General features: G+C 39.9%; 1 protein-coding gene across 3 annotated transcripts in view; it reads left to right on the top strand.

Annotated features, from left to right (window-relative positions):
• The window catches only part of Sik2 (salt inducible kinase 2), a 109,627-nt gene that overhangs the window by 60,695 nt on the left and 23,294 nt on the right, over positions 1 to 25,638 (top strand). For all 3 annotated transcript variants that reach the window (XM_036194317.1, XM_036194318.1, XM_036194319.1), the window contains exons 4-8: positions 8,719 to 8,880; positions 20,594 to 20,718; positions 21,122 to 21,245; positions 22,437 to 22,657; positions 24,476 to 24,628. In XM_036194317.1, coding sequence (XP_036050210.1) covers positions 8,719 to 8,880; positions 20,594 to 20,718; positions 21,122 to 21,245; positions 22,437 to 22,657; positions 24,476 to 24,628 — 785 coding nt within the window. The remainder of the gene's footprint in view (positions 1 to 8,718; positions 8,881 to 20,593; positions 20,719 to 21,121; positions 21,246 to 22,436; positions 22,658 to 24,475; positions 24,629 to 25,638) is intronic.

Raw genomic sequence — 25,638 nt, 5'->3', positions numbered from 1 at the left:
GAGAACTGCCCCTGCCCCTTGCTTATCATTGCAGGGGGTGAACTAGCCAGGACAACTCTGGTGGGGAGAGCTGGTGGGCTGACCAACCCTGCAACTACCCAGACCCAGGACCAGGTTTATGTGTTGGCCCACCCCAGCATCCACTCCATCTGTGTTCTGCTGCAGTACGGGGGTTGTGGGGGAGGGTGTCAGTCCTGTGCACCCAGGACTGCAGGATCCCCAAGACACAGGGCAGCAACTGGGTATCCAGAAAAAAATCACAGTGAGGGCCCAGTGTGGATGGTGCAGCAGAGAGACCAGGGGGCTCGAACCAAACCAATGATTCTTTGCAATGAATGCCTGCGTGTAGAAATGTATGGATAAAGGGTTTACTGCGTGACTCACTGTGCCACACTGCAGCTTCCATGATGAGATTTTCCCCTTCTTTTTTTATTTTTTCCCTTTTTCTCTTAAATTTTATCTTGTTTTACTGGGGAGAGGCAGGTGGGATTGGAAGGCATGATGTAAAAGACACAAAGATTTTTTTTTTTTTAAAGACAAAAATTATCTATGCTATGTGGTTGGAAACTGGGCCACTATCATGTTCTTTGTACATGTTTATCTTTATAGGCCTCCATTTACTATTATGGTTCAAAATTGGAAATTTTTTTCCTAATGTGCATTTTGTGTGGTAACTGCTAGAGTCTTGCAATAGAATAAAAAAAGTGTTGTGTATAGTCAAAGCAAACAGGATAGATGTGGAATAAAAACCTATTCCCAGCTGGGTGGTGGTGACACACACCTTTAATCCTAGCACTTGGGAGGCAGAGGCAGGTGGATCTCTGAGTTTGAGGCCAGCCTGGTCTACAGAGCAAAATCCAGAACAGGTTCCAAAGCTACAGAGAAACCCTGTCTCGAACCACCCCCATCCCCACCCCTGCTCCCACCCCCAAAAAAAACCCATTCCCTGAGTTCCTTTCCATTTAGTTAGTAATTCCTGTGCAGAGCAGTTTAACCCAGAATTTTATAAACGTACTAGATAGCCTATGGACTAATTAATTTCCACTGTCACAAAGCATGGATCATAGAGCCAGGGTTCAAAATAAGGTGTGTGGCTGACTTTATTCATGTTTGAGGATTTTCTTACTTTAAAAAAAGTCATAGAAGTTTGTTTTACTCCTATGTTTTATTAAAAAAATCTTTGAACTTGTATTTGATCTCTATTATTGTTGTGTTATTACTTTCTTGGTTTAAGAGTTATACATAATTTTAGAAAACTTTGAGTATTTGCTTTAAATTGTTGTTGAACACTAGAACATGGAAGCCAGTGGTAAATAACCTTTAAAATTAAAAAGTTTATAACTAGATGGGCACACACCTGTAATTCCAGCACTCTAGAGGCAAAGGAAAGCCTCTGAGTTCAAAGCCAGCCTCGTCTGCATAAGAAGCAAAGTAGATAACTAAAACCTCATTTTACTTCTTAGAACACAGTTTGCTTCAGTAGCTCCATAGAGTTAGAACTGAGTGAAGAGTAACAGATGTGAACAGCCTAACGAAGGGAAATTGCTGAACACAATTAAATTGCCAGAGTATACCACAGGCAACAATTTCCTTAATTTTTGTCAAACACATAATTTGAAATGATTATGTGCTTATAAAAACAAACAATAAAATGAGGCCTATAATCTGTAGTTTCATATTCACAAATGTCTCAATGTTAAAGTTGAATGTAATTTGATTTTACAAATTATTTTATGAACCAATATATAAAATTAAGGTAACCTAGACTATTCTAACTCGACGTAGGTCCTGTACCTAAGTTATATTAGAAGTCACATATTACATAGTACATTTAATATGTTAAATGCTTTTTTGGGGGTTTACTTAATAGGCCTTCCATTTTTACACTTTATCAAAGATTGGTAAGAGCCAGTGAGAGCTAAGTTTACAGACTGGAGTCTTGACTTAATAATAATAGGATTTTATTTTATATAATATCTTAATTCTAATTAAAGGAAATAACTGTTAGGAAAAATATAAGATGTGGTTATGGGAATTGAAAATAAGGAAAAGATGGCTCAGTTCTCTTACTGTTCTTGAAGAGGAGACTTGAGTTTGGTTCCCATCCCTACATCAGGCAGCTAATAACTGCCTGCCACTACAGCTTCAGGGACCCAGTGCCGCCTTCTGGACTCCTTGCTCACCTGCATTCAAAAGGGTACAAATCCACACAAGACACATATGAGCATAGAAATAATTACAAGTAAATCCTTTTTAAAAGAGAAAGTAATAGATCTCTAGATTTTCAAGAAAACACAAATTAGCCAGTTTTGATAGCCTTGTGGGGTTTATTGCCGCCATATTCCTAAAGCACTATTTCTCTACAAATTGAATAGCTAGAAATAGGAAATCCTTGCAAATTTGTTGGTTAAGAACTTCTTGCTAGAAGTTAATTAATTATCTGAGTTAATTTTTAACTGAAAATAACTTTTTTTATAGAATATATTCTGATTATGGTTTCCCCTCCCCTTCTTCTCCCAGTTTCTCCCCACTTTTCCTCCCATCCGGATCCACATCCTTTCTATCTCTCCTTAGAAAACAAATAGACATCTAAAGAATAATATTAGGGGATTTAGCTCAGTGGTAGAGTGCTTGCCTAGCAAGCACAAGGCCCTAGGTTCGGTCCTCAGTTCCGACCAATAATGAATGAATGAATGAATGAATGAATGAATGAATGAATGAATGAATAAAAATAAAGAATAATATTAAAATAAGATAAAACAAAAACAAATTCGAATAGGACAAAACAAAGAAAAGAGCCGAAGAAGAGGCATAAGAAGCACATAGATACATAGACACACACATTAGCACACATAGAAATACATAAAACACAAAACTGGAAGCCATAATACATGCACAAAGGACCTATGAGGTTAAAAAAAGAAAAAAGAAAAAAAATATGCCCTAACACAACATTATGAGACTAAGAATCTCCAGAGATGCTGTTGAGTTCATTTTGTGTTGGCTATCTACTGGTGGGCTTGGAGCCTCTCTTAAAAGTGGTTTGTGTTTGAGAAAACTAATTTTTCATTTGTAAGTGGTCATCAATTGGAAATAGCTTCTGGGTTAGAGAAAGGGATGTGTCTATCCTAGCATTCAGGGGACAGAGGCAGGCGGATCTCTGAGTTTGAGGCCAGCTTGGTCTACAGAACAAGTTCCAGGACAGCCAGGGCTACACAGAGAAACCCTGTCTAGAGAGAAAAAAAAAAAAAAAAAAGGAGGAGGAGGAGGAAGAGGAGGGAGGTGGGAAGATGTCAAGGCCCAGACTAGAGTATAGTAGTGTCTTGTAATGTGAAAAGGAGTAAGAGCAAGTTAGTGAAAGAAATAGAGGACAACCAAGGAATTACAAACCAACAGGGGGAGGTGTTTAAGTTGCAGACCAGCTATGTGTTAATGTAATTGAAAGGTCTTAAAAGTTGAGAACTGAGAAAGGGTAATGGATTTAACCTAGGGGAGTTGCCCTTGACTTTAAAGCAATGTCAGTGAGGTGTGAAGCTTAGAAACCACATCACAAGAGGCAGATGGGTAGAAAAGGAAGTTAGAAAAGGAAGATAGCCTGAGTCAACCCTGGTAGTGTAACAGCAACAATAATAGTAAGTCGCCAAGTACCTTTTTTGAGGACATCTGTGTGTCAGAATCTACACCATGGTTTTCTCCATTTAAATTTAAAGTTGTTGGTTTTTAATCTTTATATAACCTTGTAAGAATTCTCTTATGATCTCCATTTTTGGATTATCAAATGGAGGGTTATAGAGTTTGATTTTTCCTCAAGATCTCACGGTCAACAACTGTGACAGATTTTGGCTCCTGAAAACCCCTTCCCCCTCATTTTTGAGAAAGTGTTGGGGTGAGATTGAGACAGGGTCTCATGTAGCCAAGCCTGGCCTTGAACTTACTTCCTGATCTTGTCTTCAAGAGCTGGGGGCAGGGGTAAATGCCATCCTGTCTGAGCCCTCAGTTTTTACACAGTTGGTTGAATATGAGAAATGTCTACAGCCAGCTGAAGGAAAGGGGAGACTCCTTTTCAGTGCAAAGGGAAAGCAAGTGTTCCTATGTAAAGAGTGGGAAAAGACTATTACAGGCACTTCTTTATTGTAAAATGAAACACCAAAAGAAACCAAAATCCAAAAAGTTACCTGTAGACCGAGGAGAGGAACCAGGAAGACTTCTGATTACGTTGAGTCATTTAGTTTTAATGTTGACCTCACTAAGTACCAGATGTTTTATATATTCAAAGCAAAATTGGAGAGAAGCCATTTTCTAATGCTTGAAAACATACACAGCTGTCTTTCTCTTATGTTGGAAACATTCTATACAAGCTTTTCCAGTAACTGTGTTGTATTTTAGGGAGTGCAGGAGATGGAAATGTGCTCTAGACAAGTGCTCTGTCACTGAACCACATCCCCAAACCTTTCTTTCAAGTACTTTTAAAGCCCAGTTTTAGACTCTATACTGTAGGCCAGTGTTATCCCAAGCTAAAAAGAACTTCACAGAAATAATAGCTTGTAAACTTCAGTAAATTTATTGTTAGTAGTAATATTAGTATAGCTATTTTGAGAGTATTTGATATTAACTCTAGGATAGAACAAGTACTTTATGTGAGTATTAAGAACCAAGGTCTTTTAGGAAAAATGACATTTTAAAAACACAAACAAAAGTCAGGGTGGTGGCCCATACCTTTAATCCTAGCATACAGAAAGCAGAAACAGGTAGATCTCTGAGTTCAACACAAGCCTGGTCTACAGAGCAAGTTCCAGGACAGCCCGGGCTATGCAGAGAAATCTTCTCTTGGAAAAAAACAAAAACTGAATGAATGAATGAATGAATGGTCAAATCAGTGTTATTCCTAGAATATTAGTTTTTTGGTGTTTTGTTTTGTTTTGTTTTGTTTTTTGAGACAGGGTTTCTCTGTGTAGCTTTGGAGCCTGTCCTGGAACTCACAGAGATCTGCCTGGCTCTGCCTCCCGAGTGCTGGGATTAAAGGCGTGCGCCACCACTGCCCGGCAGAATATTATTAGTTTTAAATGGCAGTAAACAGAATAATGCATGATGGTTTTTTGTTTTGTTTTGTTTTTGTTTTTGTTTTTTCTTTTTAAATCCTTACCTCTAGCTGTGTCTATGGAAGTGACTCCTGACCCATCACTAGAAAGCACACCATTATGATTTCCCAGAAAAAAACACCACACCTCTCAAAAAATGACTGACTTGAGGTTCAGGAAAGGAAATATTTGAGATAAATGTGAATCACTTTTATTATGCCAGAAAACAGCAAGCTGTAGATTTTTCTATAATGAAGTAGGCATGGAAAATGTTGCTCGGGGGGTACGTCACTTGCCTGGCACACATGATGCTCTGGACTTTAGCTTGATCCCTGTCCCTGGGGAGAGGATGAACAATGTGATGGAATTTTCACTGGCCAGAGACAAGAAAACCTGAACATAGAATTAACTAAATAGCTATATATAGTTAAGTTGAATATAAAAACCCAGGCATTGTTGTGGAATACTAATTTAAGATGTGTTACATTTGTTTATGCTGTGGAACATTTGCTTAATGATGCAAAGATGTGTTGCATTCTTTTTTTTTCCCCGGAGCTGAGGACCGAACCCAGAGCCTTGAGCTTGCTAGGCAAGTGCTCTACCACTGAGCTACATCCCCAACCCTGTGTTGCATTCTTTTATGTTGCACTTGTTTAACTCTGTGAAGCTGTGTTACTGTGCCCGTCTAAAACATCTGATGGTCTAATAAAGAGCTGAACAGCCAATAGCGAGGCAGGAGAAAGAATAGGCAGGGCTGGCAGGGAGAGAGAACAAATACAAGGAGAAAAAGAGAGATAGGAAAGCAAGAGAGAAAAGCAAGAAAAGAAGGGGCCAGCCAGACATGGAATAAGAAGGAAAGAAAAGATACAGAAATAGAGAAAGGTGAAAGCCCAGAAACAAAAGGTAGATGGGATAGTTTAAGAAAAGCTGGCTAGAAACCAGAAACAAGCCAAGCTAAGGCTGGGCATTCTTAAGTAAGAATAAGCTTCATCCATGTGCTTATTTGGGAACTGGGTGGCGCCCTCCCCACAAAAGAAAGGAGTAAAGAACCAAAGAGTGAAAACCAACAACTACAAGGTATCATTGTGATTCTTAGAAGACTGGAGAGAAAGGCATGCTAAATAAGATGACCAGGCATGTAGATTCTAGTAGTGTTAGAAGTAACTGCTGAGCCAGCTCTGTACTCTCAAGTTGGTACTTCACTGAAAAAGAATCTATCATCTATCATTCCTAACCCAGTCAGAGAGTGTTAGAAGAACTAAATAATCCTAACTAACAAGAGAAAATTCTCTCTTGAGAAACATTTCCCAACAAAATTTCATTTAATAATTGTGGCAGGAATAAATAATTATAAAAACCAAATTCTGATTCTGTATGAAATCATTGATTCATGTGATGATAACCAGTTATGATAAAACTTTGAATCATTGTGGGTCTCAGACTTTGACTCCTGTACCTTCATCTTCAGTATCACCTGGATACTTTCTAAAACAGTGCAGGTGCTCAGCCTGTTTCCCAAAGCTCCCAAGGACTTTGTATTAAGGACTACAGTTTCCAGTAGTCTTTGATTATCAAGCCCTGTGAGAGTTCAGTGTGTGTTGGCATTTTAGAACCATGATCATAGCAAGACAGCGTTGAGAATCCTTAATGGAAAGATCGGGCTGTCACCCCTGGAGCTCACTAGTCAATCAAAGCACTCCTAAGCAGAACCACATATTACAGGGCTCCTTATAAATAAACCTATGGCATTTTCTTGTCACTTTAAAAAGATTAACCTACATTTGTTCAGTCCTTTAATTTTGAATTGCAACATATAGGGAATATGGGAAGTTGAAGAATAAGTGAAACACTCCTCCTTAAAGACAGTTTGATCATCTTTACCAGAAATTCTCCATAGTCTTGAGGGATCTTTTCTTTTCCTTCAGAATTGCGGATGATTATTGTCTAGGCAAAGGGAAGCATGAACCTACTGTTTCAGATTCTGATACTAGCAAATGTAGAATAGATAAAATATCCATTTCTATTTAAGGCCTACAGTGTATAGAATAATAATGTGTAGCAGAGTTAGAGATTATAGTTTCTATACATCTTTTACAGTATTGTTGATGGGAAAATTCATAATATCACCATAATAAGATTTTGATAGGTTCATTGAATGTTTTTTATGGTGTCTTGTGTAGTGCTAAGTGTTGTGTGGGGATTATAGTAGAGAAAAGCTTGATTTCTATTCTCAAAATGCTAAGATGTATGTGTATTTTCAGAGCACACTGTGTTACATTAAAGTTGTATGTGTGTACATTGGGATATTTTTGTATTGAGAGTAATTACAGTGTTTCAGATTTATAATGCATGATATGGGGTTCTATGATGGTGTGAATGAGAGTGACTCTGTATGTGCGGATGTGTGGTCCCAAGTCGGCGGGCACTTCAGGAACACATAGTGAAGTTGGAGTTCCCTGCCTGCCCAGTCAGGACCAAGCTCTCTCACCCGCCAGCCCACAGCCACTCAGACCCAACCAAGAAAGCACACAGAGACTTACATTGTTTAGAAACTGTATGGCTGTGGCAGGCTTCTTGTTATCTGCTTCTTCTATCTTAAATTAACCCATTTCTGTTAGTCTATACTTTGCCACATGGCTTGTGGCTTACCAGTGTCTTTACATGTTGCTTCTCATGGCGGCGGCTGGCGGTGTCTCCCCAGCCTTCTACTTCCCAGAATTCTCCTCTCTCTTGTCCCGCCTATACTTCCTGCCTGGCCACTGGCCAATCAGAACTTTATTTACACAGAGCGATATCCATAGCACACATAGTGTTCCATCACAGAAATAATAATCCTAAGACAATATATTATGTTATGTTATGTTATGTTATGTTATATATGTTATATGACTATTAAGAAAACTTCCTTAAAAATAAATTTTTTTCAAGATTTGTGTTGATCCTCTCCTTCTAAAAAGATTACAGAAGGCTTTCAGCTCTTCAAGTTGTAGCATTTAGTTTTATTGAAGTTATGCATATAGTTGGTGTACAATTAATTTTCAGTTAAACTGCTTTAATAAAGATTATAACACTGTACAGAGATGCTAATATATCCTGAAAAGTATATTGTCTTACAGCTGTGGCTTATAGTCATTTGTCATGGTTGTAATTTAGAAAACAAATCTGTCTGCTTTTGAGTAGATCAGGATTGTTTCTTTCAACATACTAGAGTTTGAATTATTGAATCTATTTCTGGGTCTCACATGAAAGTAATGTTTATGATGTCCCTTCTAAGAAAATTCATTCATGTTCTTTGCCTTGCAAGAGTTTTATGTATTTAAATATGATATGAAGAAACAATATGTTTTCAGCAAATTAGCAGAGTACACAGGCAAAAAGATCAAATAAACTTAGTTTGAGATGTCATGTGGCTATTGTGTTACCCTTGCTATTATCTGATATTGAGGTCTTGGAATTTATATAGAACCTGTGACATATAGTTCAGGTTACTTCTCAAAAGGCAAGAAACTTGGAAAGCATTATTTGTGTTATTAGAACATTAATTTTTTATTATAAAAAAACTTTGTCAAAATTTTCTTAAATATTAATATTGAGGTTATTTATTTTGCTGAATAATTCTAAATGTTCTCTTCTTTTACAGATTATCTTGCTAATCATGGCCGGTTAAATGAATCTGAAGCCAGGAGAAAATTCTGGCAAATTTTGTCTGCTGTTGATTATTGCCATGACCGAAAGATTGTGCACCGTGACCTGAAGGCTGAAAATCTCCTGCTGGATAACAATATGAATATCAAAATAGCAGGTAACTGGGATGCATCTGCCTGGGAAATGATCAGATGAGCCATTGCCTTGAGTGTGTGAAAAAGCCCTGCAGGCAGTGTCAGACGCTGGCAAGACATACTTACTTCTTAATCCTGTGTGTGACTATAAGAAAGAAAGTATGTTCAGTATTGATGTATACAGTGGCAGGACTGGACTAAGGGCTTTGAGTTGCATCCAGATTTCTTAGGAGATTCTGTATATAGGTTGTTGGTCAAGATGTGGGGCTGATTGGAGGGCTGGAGAGGGCCAGAAGTGCTGGTTGCTGGTGCTCTGACTGGTCCTCTCCTAATGCCCAGGGCTGTAGTGGGGATGCAGACGGGAAAGACAAAGGAAGGGATGGAAGCAGATGAGAACAAGTCAGACACATCACGCACACATGTCTGTGTATGTGTCAGGTCTGTTGCTTTTTTATTTTTTCGTTTGATTGTTGAGTGGGTGGGTCTCATATAGCCTAGGCTGGCCTTAAGCACATTATGTAGCCCAGTCCACCTTATGATCCTCCTACCTTTGCTTCCCAAGTTCTGAGATTACAAGCATATACCACCATGTCCAGCTCAATGATTAAAAAAAGTTTAAATTTTATAATGGGAGTTTCCTTTTTTTTTTTTTAATCTTGGCCTCTGGAGATACTGTCATACTGTGTAGCCTTGACTGGTCTGGAACTCACTATGTAGAGCAGTCTGTCCTTGAACTCATAGCCTCTCTCTCCCTTGGGATTAAAATTGACAATATGAATTTCTTAACTCACATAGTCAAAACTCACTCATACATGGTAAAATATATGCCAGGCATTATGCTGTTAAATATAGTGTGATATGTATAAATTATTTCACAGCATATATGTATATCAGAACTTCACATTGCATGCTTTTTATTTGTCAATTATACCTTCAGTTGTAAACATACAGAAAAAATGGTATATAGAGCTCAATGAGAGAGCATGTACATGGCATATGCAAGGCCCTGGGTTCAGTTCCCCTGTACCACATAAAACAGTGGCAAGGGTGTAACTATATATCAGCTTCAGCAGAAACATACGTGATGAAATGTCAGGCAACCTGAAGAGTCAGGAAAGCATCCCAGATCAGGAAATGTTTGAACTTATGCTTGAGAGATGAATTAACTGATTACCAAAAATGCAGTAGCAGATACCATAGTCGGGCAGATGGAGACTGGGATGGTGAAGATCTTACTTAGCTTAGTATGGGCAAAGACAGCAGCAGAGGAGGAGCAGTTTATCAGAGATTTGAGAGTCTATTTCATAGTTAATGGGGATCCAAGCTAGTAAAGTTGATAGTACGGATCTGAGTGAAGTGGGGGAAATTAAATTTGCATCTCAGCAAACTCTGGCTATGGTGTGGAGCATGAGAGCTGAGCACAGGGAGATTTAGTGTATGGAACAGCCCTGGGACTTGCGCTGGTGAGGTGTCTCTTTTGGTTATAAAAATTCAGTACATAGTAACAGTGTTTCCATAGGGGTTGTTGGCTTATGTCTTAGGTTTTTTGAGTTTACTACTTTCATTTCTGGTATTTCCCTCACTTTACTCATCTTTTTTGTTTTTGTTTGTGGTTTTTTTTTCCTTTCTGTTTGGTCTCATTCATTTTAGTTATTTTTTGCCAACCTTCTCTAATTTACCTCTGGGTTATTTTTTTCATTTCTTGAAAGTATCAGCTGCCTTAAAATTACCTTTTACAGAAAAGCCCTCTCCCCGCTCCCTTTTTAACCTCCTAGACCTGTAGTTAGAAGCTCCAGCTTCACCTGTGTATCCCTTTATTAATGCAAGGGCTCCTGGGAGTCTTGTTAGGCAGAAGAAGGCATTGAGACTTTAAGTTTGCACCCTGAGATTTACAAGGTGTTCATCACCAAAAGTAAATGTCCCAAGTAAAATACCAAAAAACCTTGTAAATACAAAATACAGACTATTACTCAAGATTATAACCAAGTGTTTTCTGTCTGTTTTTAGTATAATTCTGCTGGAAATATAGGTCAGTGCAGTGTACTTAATGTTATATAACATTTAAGTTTGCGTTTTGTTGGGGCTTGCTGTTTTTATTTTTGCTTTTGAATATGGAAGATTCAAGGCTTTCTTAACTGTATAGAAGACAGGTAAAATGTCAGGTACCTAGAATTGTTCCCTTTGGTTCAGAGAGTGACAGTTAACATTGACTTAAGCCCTTGCTATTTTCAAGTACTCTGCTGAGTTCTTAGTCATTCATTTCACAGCACACTAGGAAGCTGCAGAACTATCACCAAGGTCTTTGTTTGGTTTTTAATGGGAAAACCAAATGCAAGAAGTCAGATAACTTGCTAAGGCAACACAGGTCAGCAGCAGCAGCTCTACAATTCCAAGTGAGATCTCTCTAGCCACTCCTTTGTCCTTTGCAAGCATTATGTGTCAGTCCTCAAGTGGAATCACTATGTCAAGTTTGTGTTCCACTAGTCTGCGAACTCCACTAGTCTGCGAAGTACTTCAGACAGCTGCGGGCTCTAGCTCGGGAGCTATGCCAAGTGCCAGTGAAAACTGATAGGAAAGAAAGAGAGATCATGGTCAGTCAGGAGAGATCATGAAGGACTCATGTGTTACAAAGTTTAGATGTGTTTTGAAAAGAACTTGTCTTCAGTGTTTGTAGGAGTTGTAACTGTTTGAGAATTTTATGATGCATATGATGGATCAAATCCACCACTCAGGCTTCCCTCCCAGTGCCATGTGCTTTGTTCCTCACTGAGCACTAGTGCTGCCTGTATGTGTATGGGTTTTCCTACTGGAACACAGCATATCCCTGGAGAAACTGACTCTACCTCCCCACCAGCCATCAATTATGAATAGCTCCTCCGACTAGGAATGGAACTTCCTGAGTCCCCTCCCCTGTGCATGCTGGGATTTTGCCTGGCTTGATCTTGTCCAGGTCTTGTGCAAGAAGTCATAGTCTCTGTGAGTTCATGTGTGTAACGGCACTGTCATGCCCAGGAAGTACTATTTGGCTGCAGAGGTCTACTACCTCTGGCTCTTACAATCCCTCCTCCCTTCCAGGATGATCCTTGAGCCTTGAAGGGAGGGGGTGTGAGTAGCTGTCCCCCTTAGGGCTGGACACATTGACCAGGTGTGGTCTCTGGATTACTATCCATTGTGAAAAGAACCTTCTCTTGTGAGGACTGAGATGTACTACTCTATCACTGGCAGGAGCTGGGTGGACAGAAAGTATAGAGCAGATTAGAAGCTTGTCCTTTACACGATCCCCCACCGAATATTTGCTCTTTTTTAATAGAACTTACAGCTTTTGATGGCCCTGCTTACCTTTAAGGACATAATCTTTTGATAACTTGGAATTCTTGACTTTTAAAGAGATCTACTACACTTGTCCTGTGGGACTCCATGTAAAGAACTCAAAAGAAAAAAAAAGGACAGAATTATTGCTCAATGTATTAACTTTTCACCTGTTTCTTTTGCTTATTAAGATCTCTATAATTTGCTAAAAGTGAACTTTTTAAGCTGCCTCTGTTGAAGTTGAAAAGGCAAATCAAACTCAGATTTTCATTTAAAATGTGCCTATATTTAAAGACAGAAATAGAAGTATTGGTTAGTTTTCATAAATACAGAAGTATGGCTCTGAGAGTAATTTTTAGCTTATGCTTCCTGCATTAATAACTCGACTGTGTAGAGCCACAGGTTCACCCGCAGTTGTGTTCAGGCTGTCTCAATCATGAGGACTCCACCTTCATGAAATAGGAGCTTGGGACATTTGGGGGAGGCTGAAACAAAGCAACAGACTTTCAGGAGGCTCCATACTTGTAGCACTGTTTCTGGCTCCACATCTTGGCTATTTTCGCTTATAATGGTTATTGATGTGTTAAGGTGAGTTATCTTTAGTATTATTCTCCAAATTTCACATGCCTAAAGTTTTATAATAAATTCCTGGTGATTCAAATATATTAGTTACTTGGAGGAATTTTTCAGGAAATAACTACAACTCAGGGATGTAAAGATGGCTGAGCGGTGAAGAGCTCATGATGTTCTTCCAGGAATGCAGGTTCAGTTCTTAGCACTCACAAAGTAACAATTCCAAGAGATCTGGCACCCTCCTCTGGACTTTAGGCACTGTGCACAACACATGCATGCACAAATGCACACATGCACAATAGTTAAAAATAATAAAAATAGATCTATTTTTTAATTACCACAATTCAAGCAAGATTTCGTGTGAAGTGTTAAGCCTAGTAACAGGCAATGCAGATACAGACTCTGGTGATGCCATTTGCATCTGTCACTTTGAGTAGGTTAATTAACTTCTGCAGGCAAGGGCTTCTGTTCTGTTTATTAGAAATTACTGTGTTTTTCAGGGATAGTGTGTAGAGATTAGTGATTATTTAAGACAAGGAGGCAATACAGTATAGTAGGGAATAAGCAGGCCACTTACTAGCTTATTGACCTTGGAGACATTTTCTCACCCCCACCACCACCCTGTTCTCAGTTTCCTTATCTGTAAAGGGGTAATGGCACAGGTTCATATCTCATAGTGGTTGAATTAACATTTGCAGAGTACTTAAAACTGTGCCTGGTACATGGTCCTGTTCAAGTGTTTGTAAAATAAATTGTTAGTTAAATTTCTGGGCACCAAGTAAGCACTCAGTAAAAGAAGACTGCTGTTTGTGTTCAGTGCATAATTGATTCTGTTGAAAATAAAGCTGTACAACTGTGATAGCCAGATAACCTCCTTCAGCACATTAGAGTCCTCTGGCCTCAAAGGCTTGTCAATGCAGATAGTAAAGGAACAAGGAAAGTGCGTTACTTACATTGGAAAGTATTTCTGTCTGAGAAAATGTTTCCTCTGAGCAAAACCTTAAATGGAATTAGCTGTGTATCACAGGTCATTTCTCTTTAGGTCAAAAAGAACATTTCTTTTCAGACTTGATTGGTAGCTCGTCACCTCTGCCATTGCTTCTACAACTTTCCACTTACCAGAAGACCTTGAGATAAGGTTTCTGTGTATACAGTTTCAGTCCTGTGCCCTAGAAATTAGAAAGGATGGAGGTGAAAAGGGATTTATTGAAAAAATATTAGTTGACCGTCTTTCATCCATTCTCTCTCCTCCTGCTGCCAGTACCATATAATGGGGAAGTGGCCTTGCATAGGCAGCATGATGACATCCACCCATCCATCCTGCTTTGCAAGCTCAGTTCATCAAGCCTGGACTGTGGAGGAGTGCTCTAGGCCTCCATCTGTTGCTATCCTTCCCATCCTTTCTCCACTTTGTTTCTTAGCACTTGGACTCCATAACTGGGCATAATTCGATGGTTCTAGATGCTTCATACTGGTCTGCGAATAATATTTCATCCAGCCTTGTGCCCTCCTGTTAGAGTGACTATGTTTGGAGGTGATTGAGGCAACTGGCTTTTTTTTTTTTTTTTTTTTCCTGTTAGGCAACAAAATATGCATTGTTGGTGAATGGGTTTTCAGTGGGTACCATGAGTCAGCCTGTCACTCTACCTTTCTTGTCAGTGTTCATTTCCTTGGGGGTTGTCTTCTTCAGTCTACTATAGTCATTACAAATGTGTACCCTTTCATCAGGCTAGACAGCCTACTCTGTCAGTCATTTAAGAAAAGCTAACCCTCAAGCTTCTCAGCAAGGTAACTATTTTTATTTTTTAAAATCACATGGTTTGGGGGGGTGCACTATGTATGGGAAGGGAAGGGTAAGTGTGCCAGTGTGGAGTTAAAGGACAACTTGCAAGAGTCAGTTCTCAACTTCCACCTGGAAATTGAACTTAGGTCATAAAGACGCATCAGGCATCCTTTCCCACAGAGCCACCTCATCAACCCAAGAATTTTTGTAAAATTATAAAGTAGACATTATAACACACAGATTAAAAATTGCCTGAGTTGTGGTTCATAGAAATTATTTACTTTTTCTTAGCTTAAAGTAAAGATAGTTTTTTCATTATTTATTTATTTATTTGCTTTTCCCTTCTTTTAAAAAAAAGACTTAGATTATTAAATAATTTCTCTTTAATTACAAAAAAACCCTGAATGTGTTTAGTAATTACTATTTTGCAACAGTAAATCCTGACAACAGTTAATCATCCTTAGTTTCTTAGGCACAGCTTGTGCTGTTTGTTGTCTAGTCCTTGATGCCTAGACTCATGGGTCACTTCAGAGCTGGCCAGAGGGACAGAAGCTCAGGCTCTGCTGACTCAGAGTCTGCATTGTAGCAGTTCCGAGCTGCATATTGCTGTAACAAACAAGAGAAATCTCTCCTGTACTTGGTGTACCTATTGGGCAGTAATCAACAACAGCTTATTTACTCTTTATACGACTCTTTCGTGCCTAAAACACTGGCCCTTTGCTAATGATGCTCGAGCACTGGTAATTCATGTTATTTATGATGACAGTAATAGTGGGTTTTGTTAAAAAGAAGATAAAGGTCAGTTATCTTTCAAACACAGGACAGAAGCACTAATAGTCTAATGTGTGATGCCTGTAGCTTGTAACTGGTTACGTTAGAGATAGTTCTGTGACTCTGCTTTTGAGTCCTTCTTGATTCCCATGAGTGTCAGTAACTGATCTTTGGTTAAAGATTTGAGCCCAAATCCTATCTTTTATAAATATTGAAACCATCTATAAACCAAGTGAGTGAGTGTGGCTAGACTGGGAAATCTTGAAGCCATTGTGAAAGTAAAACTTGAGAGTATGCCTTGTATCCCAGGGAGGAAAACGCATCATCTTGACGTAACAGGACAGAGAGTTGTCTGCATAGCCCACCATGCACTCGTTGTGTTTGTTTTTAGAGACAGGGCTTCTCCGCGCAGTCCTGGCTGTCCTGGAACCCACTTAGATTATTAAATCATTTCTCTTTAATTATGAAAAACCCTGAATGTGTTTAGTAATTACTATTTTGCAACAGTAAATCCTGACAACAGTTAATCATCCTTAGTTTCTTAGGCACAGCTTGTGCTGTTTGTAGACCAAGGCTGTAGACCAGGCTGGCCTCGAATTCACAGAGATCCTCCTGTCTCTGCCTCCCAAGGGCTGCTACCACCACCAGTCTCTATCACACACTCTTTGAATATAGCTTCCTGAAAGGACCGTAGGTGTGCATTAGATACAACTCCATAAACATCCTAACTGTTCTCCTTTACATGGTAAGGTGCTATGATTAAAGACCTGATAAGGCAGCTTCATCTGGCACAAAAATGAGTTTAAAATCCTTCTCTGTTTAATGGTAGGGATTGATCTGGCTTTGAGGCAGCCTTTCCTCTGATTTTAAGTTATATTAAATTCTGCCTAGTGGCATACTTAGGGCTTTGATGGAACAGTTTAAAAATAAGCACACCTGACCTGTATAATATATATACACCATAAATATATATTATTTTATGTTTGGCATTTTAAAAGTGAGATTTAGGGCCAGCAAGATGGCTCACCATGGATAATGGGGCTTGCTGACAAGCCTGATGACCTGAGTTGAATCCCTGGAATCCACACGGTAGAAGTTGTCGTCTGACATCCACATCTGTGCCATGGCATGCATGTGCCTCCACATATAAACAAACAAACATTTTGAAATGAGATTTTAAAAATAGAAATGAGGCCATGCTAGATCTGATCTGATCTGACATGCTCTGAAATCTAAGTCTGGGTCAGAGAGAGGAGTGTCCATGTGATTGTTCCCTACTCGTTGCCCAGAGCCAGTGATGATGGCATTTGTAACTGTTCTGAGTTGTTGTGAGACTCTACTCTGGGCTGTCTCCAGTGGCTCACAACACACACACACAGCATTCATATGGGTAGTGAAGAAACAAATGAAGTGGGTAGGGTGATGAAATGGGGACTCAGTAGGCACTGTGTCTGCAGGTCCCACATCCTGGGATCTAACCAAGCACAGATGGAAAATATTGCTCATGGGTGCTATGTAGATAGGCCTGGCAGGCTGCAGCTCTGCTAAACTTGTGCTGAGTTGTCTTGTTGGTTGATGGTGATGGTTTTACCGTTATACCCTAAGCAATTAAATATAGCAACTATTTAGATTGCCTTTGTACTGTATTAGGTATCGAACATAATCCAGAGATGATTTAAAGTGTGTAGGAGGAAGTGTGGGGGTTGTATGCAAATACTACCCCATTTTATATAAAGGACCTAAACATTCATATTTTGGTACCCACTGTGGAAACCAGTCCCACAGAGGTACTGAAGGGCAGCTATGTAGTCCATTCTGTTTTAGTAAATGATAATCGGAAATCCTGAATGTTCCTGTTTCATCTACATGCTCACCCTTTATCTCATTCACTATGCCATTTACAGAAAGCAATAGGCTATGAATGAAGAAAACTATCCAGATTTCTATGAAGAAATATAAATGGCCTTTTTAAAATGCCTTTTCATTGCCTATTCTTTTTGGTTTTTCCGAGACAGGGTATCTCTGTGTAACGGTCTTGGCTGTCCTGGTACTCACTTTGTAGACCAGGCTGGTCTCGAACTCACTTATATCCACCTGCCCCTGCCTCCCAAGTGCTGGGATTAAAGGCATGCACCACCACCACCCGGCTACTTGCCATTTCTTTAACCTGGCAGTTATTAACTTGGTCACAAATAGCTACAATCCCTGTGTCAGGGAAGGACAAAGACATAAGAGTCTCTGGGCCATGTCTGCATTGCCAGCCACATCATCTCTCACAAGTGCTTAACTTTCTCCTGAAGTAAGTCTTCCACATTGCCTGACTCCTCAAAGAGCTTAGATTACCACCTAACATGTGATAAAGCCCTTTAAAAGACATGAAGACATCGGCTGCACCTGTAGCTTTTCTTACATGCATGAGGCCCTCACTAACACTTACTGAGTACACACTGTTTCAGTGACAATATATACTTTTTCTATTTAAATCTTAACACACCTAGCAGGTTACCAAAAATAAAATTTTGGAAGTGCTCTGGCAAAGGTTCTCGGATGTGGACAGGTATGGTTCTGTGATAGCGCAGTGAGCCTGGCTCCCATTTAATGTGGCTCTGATTGTTCTACAGAATCGGATACCTAGAAAACATAAGTGTCTACTTAGTTCCACCTTCTTGTGACTGAACAGCATGCTTTATCTGCCCAGTCCGTAAAAATTATGTTGGAAAAGATCAACCTAGACATGGTGATTTTTCCTCAGTTCTTGCTGTCTTACTAAGAAATGTACCAATGGAATCACCTCAAGAACACATGGCAAGCTGTCTTCCCAACAGGCTTGTGTCCTCCCTCCTTAGAGATGATGCCACTTGGGTGTGTAGAATTTCTAAGTGAAGAAGCACTTTGTCTGGCTCTTTGAGATGTTGAAACTTTTTATCATGGAGAGTATCTTCAGTTTACATATACTGAAAAACTCATCTTGCCATTGTGGTTTAAAATATACCCATCACTGCCTACCTCAGACTCTCCAATCATCTATTCTAGAGTTTGGTTGTGTCTTTCTATAGGAAATTAACCTTTTCCTCTTAAAGTAGATTTAAGTATCTAATTCTTTTTTGTTTGTTTGTTTGGTTTGGTTTGGTTTTTCTGAGACAGGGTTTCTCTGTGTAGTTTTGGTGCCTGTCCTGGATCTCGCTCTATAGACCAGGCTGGTCTCGAATTCACAGAGATCCACCTGCCTCTGCCTCCCGAGTGCTGGAATTAAAGGTGTGTACCACCGCCGCCCAGCTAAGTATCTTATTCTTAACTTATTCTAGAATATAGTTTTTCTAAAAGATTAGAACTATCTTTATGCATGAGTTATCAGGTGGCAGGAGTGGCTAGTCATTGAGTTCAAGTAAAGAAGACAAAAATCTCTGGGATGGTGCTACATGGTAAAGCTGGATGTGATTGGCACCCCATCCTTATATGGCCCACAGGCATGGGCTAAGGCTTTTTCCCAGATACACTGTCTTTCTCTCCTGAGCCTTAAGCTCCTGCTAGTTTTTCTGCTCCTCCTGTGTAGTTCCTCTTGACCTTCTCTGGAAGGCAATAATGATAACAGTGGTCTCACAGAAGCAGTGCTGACATTTCACATCTGTGCTCTGGGCACTCTACATCTTTAATCATTGCTCCTCACTGCATCTTATCTTATCTGGGCAGGTCAATTATTCTCACTGGTATAGATTTGGAAACCTAAGCTTCTAAGAAGTAAAATACCTTTCCTATGACACTTGAGTTAGAAAGAGACAAACTGTAAATCAGTTTTCATGCTCCCTAACTTTGTAGTTATTATTCTCTTCCCTGAAGCAGCTATGACATGGTAACAGTCATTACTCTGCCTGATGCCTACCTGTTCTTATGTCAGCAGGCAGAGAGAGTATGTTCCCTAAGTTACTAATGTGTGTTGTCTCAAGGCACAAACAAAGCAGCAGTTTACATTAGCACATTGGTCCCTCCTAACAGCTGCCATCTGGGCGTGTTTATTATTGCAGCTTCACAGGTGGGGAAACTAAGGCTCACAGGTGCTGACTCTGGTCCCAAAGCCAATCTCCCTGGCAGTGGAGACTGGCTCCACTCTTCTTTGAGTCTTTGCTTAAGCTCCCCGTGAATGCAGTGTTTTGCATATACTAGTAGAGAACCAAGTCCTCTCAGTTTGAAGACTCAAAGCACAAGAGTATGGGCCTAACTTGTACAACAGTAGGAATTTGTTTCTTGAGTCTTTTAAAAGGGTAAACACACATACAACTATGACAAAGGACACTGAAAACGTGTATGCATGTGCATATTGAAAGCATTGAGTACAGTGTTTGCAGAGTGCATTCTGGGTATCCAAACTGTAGATTTAGTGTGACTAAGATTATAAGGGGGAAGCTTACAGTTGTTTTGAAGCATAATGCCACTGCATTCTAGAGATGAACATGTAAGTGGTAGTGGTAATGGGTGGTTTGTGGTCATATGCTGTCATTTGTTAATAACGAGATAATCAGATGCATATCTGCCTATAGTAGGATGAACCGATCAACGTTTAAAGAGTTATTACTTAAAAATTCTCAGTTGCCTCAAAAGCTGGTATATGTTGCTACTTAGTTGGGTTTTACTCATTCAACTCTTATAGACTATACAGAATAAAAAGTCCATTAGTAATCATCAAGTAACCAAGTAGCTTACATTCGACAATAATCGAATTTTGTATTTTGATTGTGGTTGTCCACACAAATAGAACTTTCAGCCAAAAAAAGGCATAGTTTAAGAACTGGGTTTGCTCGGGAGGCAGAGGCAGGTGGATTTCCATGAGTTCGAGGCCAGCCTGGTCTACAGAGCTAGTCCAGGACAGACTCCAAAGCTACAGAGAAACCCTGTCTCAAAAAAAAACAAAAAACAAAAACTGGGTTTGGTGGCTCACATCTATAGATAAGCCCAATATTTGGGAGAGCAAGGCAGGAAAATGATGAGTTCAAAGCCAGCCCAGGCCACACAGTAAGATCCTGTGTCTAAACAACAACAAAGACCATGATTTAAAGTCATCTTCCTATCTCTCACATGTTCTGTTTGAGTGGAGGACTCAATTAATATATGCATTTATTCAGCAATATTCATTATTTATTATTAATTTATCATTGTGATATTACTAGGGAAATACTACAAGATAGATGTTACCCTTACCTGTATGTATTAGATCATAGTAGTCCCACATTATAAAATTGTTTACTGATAAATGCAGTGTAGTTTGGGAGCAGAAATGAAAGTAACATTTATTTCTATCCCAATAGATTTTGGTTTTGGGAATTTCTTTAAAACTGGTGAACTGCTGGCAACATGGTGTGGCAGCCCCCCTTATGCGGCCCCAGAAGTCTTTGAAGGGCAGCAATACGAAGGACCACAGCTGGACATATGGGTATTGCTTTGCTTTGCTATGTTAAAAGTGTCTATCATGATAAGTGGTATTCAGACCTATCTCAGAAGTTCTTAGAAGTACCTTCTGGTACTCAATATATGAATAAGATATCATATTCTCCCCATCCCATGGACTGTAATTAGTCAGAGCATCTGGAAATGGATTCCCTAGGAAAGAATCTCTAGAGTCAAGTGTTATCATCCTAGCAGCAATGATTTGAAGTGAAGTGGTGAACAAAGTGATAAAATTCAGATTGTTTGGTATTTATTGGCTTACTCTCACCACAGGAGATGAGATGGGCATTCTGGACAGGAGTCCATGTGATTTTTAAGAGCTGTGGCAGTGTTTGGGAAATCAGTGTTTAAAGTTCTCTCTGAAAGGGCTGCATCGTTCTCTTCCCTAGAGCATGGGAGTTGTCCTTTATGTCCTTGTCTGTGGAGCTCTGCCTTTTGATGGACCAACTCTCCCTATTTTGAGGCAGAGGGTTTTGGAAGGAAGATTCCGGATTCCATATTTCATGTCAGAAGGTAACAAGCTGTTCATCATATTATTTGTGCATTACAGAGTTTGTGCTGTGTGAAGTCCTAGCCAGAGTATCCCTTCTGAGAGTTTGGGTACCAGAGAAAATGACTGAGTCATGTTTAAACCATGGGGCTCTGCAGTACCCTCCATGTAGACCAGACAAGTTCCAGCCTTCCTCCTTGTAACTGAGAACAGAAGCTACCCAGATTAAGAGCAGCAAGTCTTCCCATTCAGCTTGGGTCTATAAATGTCCTGGTTTATTTTAGACTCCATAGATGCAGGCTTACAACTATTTTACTTTATGTATGAAATAGATTTGCAAAATTAAAGGTTTTTAAATTCAAAGTCAACTGATGGGACTTTGATAAATTCAGTTGAAATGCCACGATCCCTACCCGTCATACAGACAACAGTTTGATGTACTCCTTACTTGTGTCTTTAGTTTTCACCCTTATCGCTTACTCCTGCCAACAGTCGATGTAATCGATGCACTTGGGAAGGCAAGCTCACCTAGGCTCTGGAGATAGACTCCCTGGTTGGAACCCTGAGTTTACGCCTCACTGGCTGTGCAGCTCCTGCCCATCTGTAAAGCGGAGTTAGCAATAATAGTTCCTACCCTGGAGGTGTTGTAAGGATGGTGAAATTACTCTGCACAAAGCACTTAGCACAGTTTCTGATGGATGGGAGTGGCAGGAGGCTGAGTTGGAGGAGGGTGGTGAAGAGCTTGCTGTCACTCAGAGCTGCAGCTGCATTGTATGTAGTGTAAGCAGAAGCAGAGCTTCATACATAGTCTTTGGCAGCACCGATGAGAAAAGCAGCAGCTCCCTGGAAAAAGCACATGCACGCAGCGCTCTCCCAGCCTTTACTGAACATACCTCGATACGACCGAGGATCAGTTCATAATACTTTTTCTGAGAACAAAGCTTAGGATTGTTTTTCCTTGGTGGAAATCTAAGTGTGACCAGATAAAATGCACCAGAAAGGCTCTATTTGCACACAGACAGACTTATACTCACCTGTGTTTGTTTACTCAGCATCTGAACTTAACCAGTCTATCCCTCATGTATTCATTTGCTCATTGGTCCTGCTTTCCAGTGAAGAATACATAGATTAACATTGTTGTGCAAAGTCACATGGGCCGTGCAAGTATACCTGAAGGTGATCTATGTGACTTTTTAACATTGTGCTTTCCACAGAGTGTGAACACCTTATTAGAAGGATGTTGGTCCTAGATCCTTCCAAACGGCTAAGCATAGCTCAAATCAAGGAGCACAAGTGGATGCTTATAGAAGTTCCTGTACAAAGACCTATTCTCTATCCACAAGAACAAGAAAACGAGCCGTCCATCGGAGAATTTAATGAGCAGGTTCTGCGATTAATGCACAGCCTTGGAATTGATCAGCAGAAAACTATTGAGGTAAAGTGATGGAGATGTGTCTGGAGATATTTTAGGGTTCTTCTGCATCTGTCACTTGAAGCTTTGGGCTCACACCTGTCACCCTAGTCTTTTAGCACATTCCAGTGCCTGGGTGTACTGCTCAGGGTTTCCTGATGATTACATCAGGCTCTGTTTATAGTTACTGTTATTCAATCTCTAAACTCCTTCCTTCACCCTCTCTGCCAAAAAGTCCAAGAACAGAATTTTCAGAGGATTCAGAAAAGACCAAGACTGAAGCTTAAAAATACAAGATGGAGGAGGCTGGGCATGGTGTTGTGCAGCTTTAATCCCAACACTCTGAGGCAGGCAGATCTCTGTAGGTTTAAGGACAGTCAGAGTTACATTAGCGAGACCCTATCTCCAAAGAATACAATGTTTCTTCAAAAGTGAAACATGAAATTTCATGTTGGTATGAAACTAGTTTATAGAGAATGTAAACATACATATATGGAATAAAGACTAAGGGCTGAGCCAAGAGCCAATAGGAAAGCATCAGATTAAAGAAAGCCAGTGGGGTGTAGGAGAACCAGAGACACTAAATGGGGCCGAAGCAAGTGAGCTTATGATTTGAAAATATTAATGGTTATAGAACAAAGAAAGCCTTGAACCTGGAAATTTACTCTTGGCTTTATCTTCCAATGTAATAGTTAGCATGCCTATAGAACATACACAGTACCTGCAAAGCAGCCCCACCAAAGCAGAGCAGTGCCTTTGTGGAGACTATTTCTTGTCTCCTGTTGTAGCCATGAGCAGAACCAAACGTGCTGTCTCACTTTGTGCATTGTGTACTCAGTGATGTTTTCCCATGCTTATCCATGGAGTAGATCCTGGATGGCAGCTTCTGTGGGGTCCCGCTGGCCTGTGGGTTTTTGTTTGCCCTGATGGTGTCCTGGATCCGTGTTACCCCACACAGCACCCATGTGGATTGTCAGGTGGGATTAGAAGCCAAAAGAGAAGTTGTTCCTCTGTTAAATTGGCATCCCAGGAAAGCTGGCAGGCTAATGATGTGAAAAATTTGGGAAGCAAGTTTATTTTCAAGGTTTCCAAAGGGTGGGACTGCAAAAACAAGAGGAAAATATTACCTAAGAACACAGACACAGTGTCTCTCCATCTAGCATCCAGATGTCATTTTCCAGCCCAAAATAATCACCAGAAAGCTCTGCAAAGGCTTTGTTCATTCACTTTAGAGTTGTCAGTGATTTGAACTTTGCCTGAAGCTACAGAGTTAAAACTTTGGGGCACAGGTGCTGACCAGCCTTACACTTCGTACTGTGAGATAGGACCATGTCACAGCACTGGCAGTGTCTACAGGAAGTGGTGATGGCATTATCTCCTAATGCAGAAAAATAAATGGATCCCAAAACAAAGTAATAGGACCAGGCAATTGTTTAAAGATGTCACTAATGATAAAGTAAAACTAGAGACCTGAATTGTATGCATTCCTGTCTGAATTCCAGAAAGGGTTTGTTGTGAAGTATGCATTGCTACTGTATTTTTTTAAAGTACTTTAGTATCTAAAATTAAGTAAGTGAAAATATAGATCTAAAGTCTCAAGCCAAAATTATTGTGGAAATTGGTCTGGAGGGCTCACTTGGTCCTGTGTCCTTGAACTGAACATCATGGCAGCAGGAACATGTGGCAGAGGCCATTCTTCACTTCTCAGAAGACAGGGGACAGAGACGGAGGTTTTGTGATGTTATTTTCAGGGTACATATCTTACCCTTCCTTTTAAAAAACTATAGATTCGTTAGTTGGTTTTTATAGTTCTTTGTCTTCAACACCTGTTTTCTCTTTCAGTCTTTGCAAAACAAGAGCTATAATCACTTTGCTGCCATTTATTTCTTGTTGGTGGAACGTCTGAAATCACATAGGAGCAGTTTTCCTGTGGAGCAGAGACTTGATGGCCGCCAGCGCCGGCCTAGCACCATTGCGGAACAAACTGTTGCCAAGGTAACGGCCCATAGAGCCACTAGTCTCATCTGTGCATGTGCCTTTTTATGTTGGACACATTTTTCATCATTTGGCACAAAGGTTAAGATCTCATCTTCTACAGTGTTTTTCTAGAATGTTTCAGCCACTGTCATTCACTAGATTCTTAAAACTCTTAGCACCCTCTTGCTTTTAAGGATTATTTTCAGTTTTTTTTTTTTTTAAGAGATAGTTTGTCATTTAATCATTTGCTGATCTTCAGTATTAATGTAACTAGCCTGTACTTTCAGTTCATTTAACAGAATTTTATTACAGATTGACCATGTGCATGCACTCTAGGAGTTTGAATGCATAGAACATCATCATGGTTCTCAGAGCTGTATTGTAGAAGCAAAATAAGATACAACCAGAATCATCCTTCAGAACAGATAGAAGTGTGAAACTATGATCGGGACATAAAACACTGAAGACATTATGACTAGGAAGGAGATGCACACAAGATGAACAAAGGTGTTCACATAGGCCATTGTAGGCCTTGTTCCTCTTAATTCAGTCCATTTGAACTGAAGTCTAAGGAAATAAAAATTTGGAGTGGTAAGTGGAAGCAGTATTGTGAAGAGCTCTAAATTCCAAGAATGACTTATAATTGAGGAAGCAATAATGATCTTATAAAGACCATGAGCCAGTTAGTATGGGAGCATTGGAAAGGATGGCTTGGTAGGGAAGAGCTGGTCGGGAGGGGGTATGTCGTTTATTTTGAGATAGGATCTCACTAGCTGGCCTGGAACTTGTTATATAGACCAGGCTGGTCTCCAACTCACAGACATCATTTGCCTGTACTTCCCAAGTACTGGAATTAAAGGCATATGCCACCATGCTCAGCCTGGGAATAGCAGGAATTTTTGAAGAATGCTTATGATATGCTTACACTAATTGAGATGCAGAATGCTAAAAACTTACTGTGATGCTGGGAGGAAGGGAGGAAGGGCTAGGAAAGGTGGACCTGTGTGAGCTTAGCACTGACTGGAGTG

The sequence above is a fragment of the Onychomys torridus genome, chromosome 7 (genome assembly GCF_903995425.1).
Source record: "Onychomys torridus chromosome 7, mOncTor1.1, whole genome shotgun sequence".
Lineage (NCBI taxonomy): Eukaryota > Metazoa > Chordata > Mammalia > Rodentia > Cricetidae > Onychomys > Onychomys torridus.
The sequence above is the reverse complement of the archived record's forward strand: the minus strand, read 5'-3'. Positions and strand labels throughout refer to the sequence as shown.